Source organism: Stegodyphus dumicola, chromosome 10, assembly GCF_044657685.1.
Source record: "Stegodyphus dumicola isolate Sdum_Otavi_A_Nest chromosome 10, ASM4465768v1".
Taxonomy (NCBI): Eukaryota; Metazoa; Arthropoda; class Arachnida; order Araneae; family Eresidae; genus Stegodyphus; species Stegodyphus dumicola.
Genome location: NC_140777.1, coordinates 106,743,260 through 106,749,259, shown reverse-complemented (window position 1 = coordinate 106,749,259; position 6,000 = coordinate 106,743,260). Strand labels below are relative to the sequence as shown.

General features: G+C 29.5%; 1 protein-coding gene across 2 annotated transcripts in view; it reads right to left on the bottom strand.

Moving 5' to 3' along the window:
- Window positions 1–1,770: 1,770 nt before the first annotated feature.
- Window positions 1,771–6,000, bottom strand: part of LOC118197622 (uncharacterized) — a 29,887-nt gene continuing 25,657 nt past the window's right edge. For both annotated transcript variants that reach the window (XM_085825364.1, XM_085825365.1), the window contains exon 4: window positions 1,771–1,952. In XM_085825364.1, the coding sequence (XP_085681490.1) occupies window positions 1,826–1,952 (127 nt within the window). In that variant the 3' untranslated portion in view covers window positions 1,771–1,825. The remainder of the gene's footprint in view (window positions 1,953–6,000) is intronic.

The following is a 6,000-nucleotide window of genomic DNA, read 5'->3' as shown; positions in this document are numbered from 1 at the left end:
TAAAACAAATATATTTTATGCCAATAACTCAGTGTATTTATTTGTAATAGCACGCATACTAAAATAAAAATCCGCCAATAAAAAAAAGTCATCTGAAAATTTCAGACAGTCTGACACTTCGAGGAGTTTACTATTAAAGTTTTAAAATTTTAAAGAAAAATATTTTTCAGTTAAGTAATATAAAAATAATAAGTTTAAAATAATTAACTCATCTCTTTTGTTATTAACAGTGACTTTATGTAAAAGCGAACATTATGTAATTTTATAAATATATTTACCTTCCTTTTCTCCAAGATGCCAATATGAAATTTGAAATAAGAAACTATACTATGAATTATGAGTACATCTTAATAAATTAAAATAATTTTTTTCTTTTTTTTCCTCCGAGCATGCAAATGTTTAGTTTTTTGTTGTTTTTTTTTTTTTTTTTTTACATTTTTTAAAAACATTTTTTATTGAATTTCAAGATAGCTAGTTTATTCAAGATAGCTAGTTTACTGCGGTGACGTTTCTTATCATAATTTGAATTATTAAACTAATTAATGGATTAATTCTTATTTTATATTTAAATAGTTTACTTAAAAAAAAATAGTCAAGTTAGAAATATTTGTGTACATGGAAGAAATGATATAGAAATATTTGTGTACAGGGAAGAAATGATATATCTTTAATCATGTAAAACACAAAGTACTCTGACATAATAAGCTAAACTATCAAATAAAATAAAAATGTAAAGAGACAAACATTTGTCCATCTCACTTGACGAATTTTAAAAAGACTGAGTAGTGCCATCTACTGGTTAATTCGGAAACTAATTTGTGCTCAGTATTGAAAAGTCTGTGCCTTTAGCACAAATTGAGAATTAATTGTTAAGGATATGCAAAGCATGAACAGAAAAAAAAAAGAGCATGAACTTTATTTTACATTAATTCTAAACTACAAGTACAACCACGAGCATGGTTTAAAAAAAAAAAAAAAAAAGTTTGTTGCGGTGGAAAAAATTCCTGTTTCGCAACCCATCAAAATAACGCAAAACTTCTTCGGAAAACAGAAAAGAAGAGTAAGATTTGCGAAGGATAACAGCAGTGACAGGAGATGTTGTCATGGTATTTACGAAGTGCGTTATCTATAGCAATACGTAATATCATTATAAATAATCTGATATGTTTAAACCATCCAAAATAAATTGCTAAACAGTAAAAATGAATTAGTGTACGGCCATTAATCTGTAGTGGAACATAATTTAATGTTTTTATATAACTATTAAGATTTCCTAATTGGCAACACAATGTAATGTGTTTGCATAGTTACTAAGATTCGCTGTGTGGCAACAAAGAGTTTGAATTGAAAAAGTTGTTACTTGGAGTGTTCCATTAAAGCATTGCGTAAGCCTTATTTCTTAGAAGTTTATTATATTATTTTATGTCAAATAATAAGTAATACGTTGCAAACAAGAATGAAAATTGTAAAAATAAATATGCTGTTTCTTTTAAGACCAAAATAAGCATTTATTTAAATTATGAAATGCTCTGGCTATTCAGTTTCGATTCGTTTTTCCATCAATTTTTTCATTATTTTTTCTGATAATTACAACATGGGTTATACCATGCGGTGTAAAGGGGCGAATTGTTTTCAGGTTATTAAATGTTTAAGGTTTAACACGAAAAAAAAATGACAGCGGATTTTCTGCATTGAAGACTATGGAAATGATTTTTTTTCAAACACATAAATACAGATATTTTAGATTTATAAATTTGCACCATTTAAAAAGTCTGTCAAAGCTATTTTAATCAGTTTTAAATAATAAATTTATTCAGATAGCAAATCATATCATTAAAGTTTCATACAGTTGCCTTCTTCTCTCATATACTAACGGCAAAATTTTTTCATTCTTCATGTAAATATTGTTTCTGTGAGCTTCTTGATGAAAATGATGATCTTTCATTTCGTACCTATAACAAATAAATTCAGTATATTCTTTTAATTTAAAAATTTTGTAATTTAAATGAACAAATCTATATTGTTAATAATTAAAATTTAATAATAAATGCAATATTTCCCAAGAATTTCATAACAAATAATATAATATATCTGAGCTGTTAGAAGCAAAGATTAGGAAATGTGTAACACTCTTTTAACGTGCAAATTTTTGGACACTTTTTACGAAAGTTTCAAACCGCATTTGGATGTAAAATATTTTTACGCACTAAATTGTTGTTTATGACATTCAAAAACCCGATTTTTTTTTATATTTTAAAAATAATATTAAAAATTACAATGGATTATGTAATTACAAATATTATGCGAAGGAAAAATTTCGAATTCATATAAGTTTATACCAGAGACATTGCGAAACAGGGAGCTCAACACCATCTCATGCATTATCGGAACTTACATATTTTCTAAGACTATTATTAAATGAAGTAGTTACAGTTCTTTTAGTATGCGGCAATTAGTAATTAAATAAAATTAGAATATAAGTAAATGGATATAAGATAACTAATAAGCAAATGTAATATTTGTAAGTGGATATAAAATAACTAATAATCAAGAATTAACATTTATAAAATGCAAGTATTTGATCATACTTCCAAGGAGAGATTTCAAAGTTTTGCATAGCGAAAATATAAGCGAACGTTTTCTAAATTTAAATCTTTCAGAGAAAAAGAATTCTCAATAATTCTTAAATAATAATTCTTAATAATATCAGAAACTTAAGAAAAGATTTCCCCTATAGTGCACCAAAACTCTTTTTGAGAGGGGGTGTATCCATATAGATTCATCAGTTTTAACTTACAGCTTCTTTTTACGAAACTAGAATCAAGAATAGTTTTTTTAATTAATTTAATATAAATGTAGATAGTAAATTTGCTAAAAAATATGGAAAATATTTTTAATAAACCATTAAAGTTACTTAAGGTATCCGACCTCGTACAAAAGACGATTTTCGGTCAAAATTTCGATTTTTACTTTATTACATTATCTTAAAGAATACATCTTTGGCTAGTAAATACAAGTTTCTGCTTGTTGATAGGTTAATTAGAACTGAAGTTATAAGCATTTTTCTGTAACAGAATAAACCGGAAGTTCCAATATTCTGGGCCGGAAGTGAGCGTTTAAATAGATATACCTATTAAGAAACCTTATTTATTATCAAGATTTTGTAAATTATAAACCTTCGTACTAAGTTTAGAGATTTTGTAATACATTTTAAGAATCTGGCGATAGTTTTTCCCTTAATTTCGTATTTAGTTTGGCGCGGAGGGTATTGGACGTTGAGTGGATGTGTTGCTGCTTTGTCGATTAGCATTGACAAAGTGCTTGATTTGAAAGCTATGTCAAATTTTTGCATCATTTGCAACAAAATAAATAGAATGGAATGCAATCTTCAGCACGACATATGTAAAGCGTAACATAATTGTTCTGCAAATTATAAAGAAGCAGCCTCGGGTATGGAAGCAGTTGGTGCTTATGCGCTTTTTGAATGACTTATTACATTACGAAAGCTGAAGTATACGGAGTGTTATGAGGATGGGGATTCTAAGGGGTTTTTAACTGTGAAAGATATATATGGGAAAGATTCGGTCAAGAAACTGGAATGCATTGGACATGTATAGAAAAGGGTTGGTAGTAGACTACGAAAAGTAAAAAACTCCGCTCCTGAATTTAAAGGAAAAGCTAAACTGGCTGATTCTTTTATTGATAAACTGCAGAATTAGGAATTGCAATTAGAAGTAATGTGGAAACTTAATTGAGGTGCAGCAGGTTGTACTAGCTTCTTGTTCCATTGCAGTTCTTCTTTGAAGCCAATGCTCTCCTCAATCAATGAGTTGGAATGTTCGATTGCAGAAATCAGGAAAAAATCAGGCAAAAACCTCTAGTATATCAACATATATTTTGATTAAACCTACATATATGGAGTTGATTACATAAACAAGAGTTATTAAAAAGTGCATACATGGCAAAACTCAAAATATCAGGGAACGTTTTAATGGCATTTTATTGCAAATTGTTCCGAAAGAAACATTCATAAACTTGCGAACATTAGTGTTTGGAGCAAATGTAAGTGTTTTGTTATTTAATGATGGATTTATAAGTTTGCTTGAAGCATTTTCAAGGTTAGGTATGTATCCTGAATTTTACACTGAGCAGGGAATTCGAAAACTTGATAAAGTGAAAAATCATGACTCTTGGCGGCATTCCACATGTTTTACAAAAACTCAAAGAAAAATTTACGCTTTGTTCGAAAGAAAAAGTGCAAAGCGTGTAAAGAAAAAATAAGGTGTCAGTTACAAAGCAGGCGAATTTTAATTATCAGAGATGCTTCTTTCACTAAGAAATTCTTTTATGAAAATTTTAAACTTGTTTCCTGAAAAATGATTTTTCTGTAAATATTGCCAATATTAACAGCCATAACTCAAAATTTTATCAATAAAATTAAATGATGCTTTCTATACATGTTTCATATAATCTGATGCATGCTCTGAAGCGGAAGATTTTAGAAATATTAATTAGAAGATGAATTGTTACTTTTTATTTTTAGATTTTGGATGCAATAATAGAAAAATATACAGTAAATACTATACATTTTGACATATCTCAAGAATATATGAATATATCTTAATTATTTTGCTTCATTGCATACAAAACAAGTGTAAATATAAATACAAATTAAAAAAACTGCATATTTATATATAAATATTTCACCATGGTTGTTGCCGTAAAGGCAAAATTTAAGGAAAAATTATCCTTTTTTCATTATTTTTCAAAATTAAAACTACTCAGCCTTACGTTTTAAGCTGTTTTCATTAATTAATATGCTTATTTTCAAATTAATATGTTTATAGTTAAAATAAAAACCATTTTAAAAAAAATGGTACCCGAACGAGGTCGGATAACTTAAGTTGAAGAAGTTTTCACAATAATTCATGCATGCTGCAGAATATAAACAAGCACATTTGAAAGCCATGTAACAAAAATTCAGCCTAAAACTCAATTTAGTGGGAAGTAACACTGAGAAACAATTATAGCTTCTTCAAGAAATGACACGGAATAGTACGCGCTTTGGATTAAATCCCGAAGAAGAGCCTATGAGAATGCTTGTACTGAAGTCCAGAGTTCTTTGGTAATAGAGTGTTTAAGGTATTTAGCGACGGCAGTTTAGTGACTGCATCCCAGATATATTCTATGGACGATAGTGTAGATGAAAAAATATGCCAAGAAAAGCGGGGCCTCAAAAAAGATTTGTTAAACGAATTGAATCGCACGTGGATGAGCACTGTTTTGATGAAGAACGACTACAGAACAAATCTGAACGAAAAGAATTGACTTTGTCCATATTTGCCTTCTCAACTCTAAAACATTCTTGACATACTGTCGGCTGTTGAGAGTTCCTTCAATGTGATTTAGATAAGACCGTGAATAGAGTGCAGTACAACGCCAAATCGCAATATTTTGGACCGCTCATATGCATCCCCTCTCTCAGTGTCTTCCAACTTGTATTCGATCATCATGATGTCTCAGGCTGAAATATGATTTATCAGGAAAGATTACTTGTGGTTAATCAACACACCAGTGTCGGTGTTCAAAATCTCATTACTTTCTGAGTGTCTGTGGTTGAATGAAAATTGAGTTGTGCTACGAGGTAACAATCCTCAGTTTAGCAAATGCTTTGTCACTGAGCTTGTGAACAAAGGCTTGACCTGTAATTGTGTCCTCCTAAGTTCCTATAAGCACTATCGATGTCGTATAGAGATCAGTTTTAGCTGTGCGGTATAGGTGTTTACCAACCAGTGCCGGTACTTCTGGCTGTTGTGTGATTATACTTTCCGACTGTATAATCCAATGTGTCTCATCTATGCCTGTATAATCAATGTGTCGACTGTATAATCAATGTGTCTCATCTAATCAGGTTCGTAATCCTCAATTAGACTTGCATCTCTTGAACTGTGTTCCTACTAAAAGTAGTTTAACTACCACTTATATCACAGTCATAAGTTA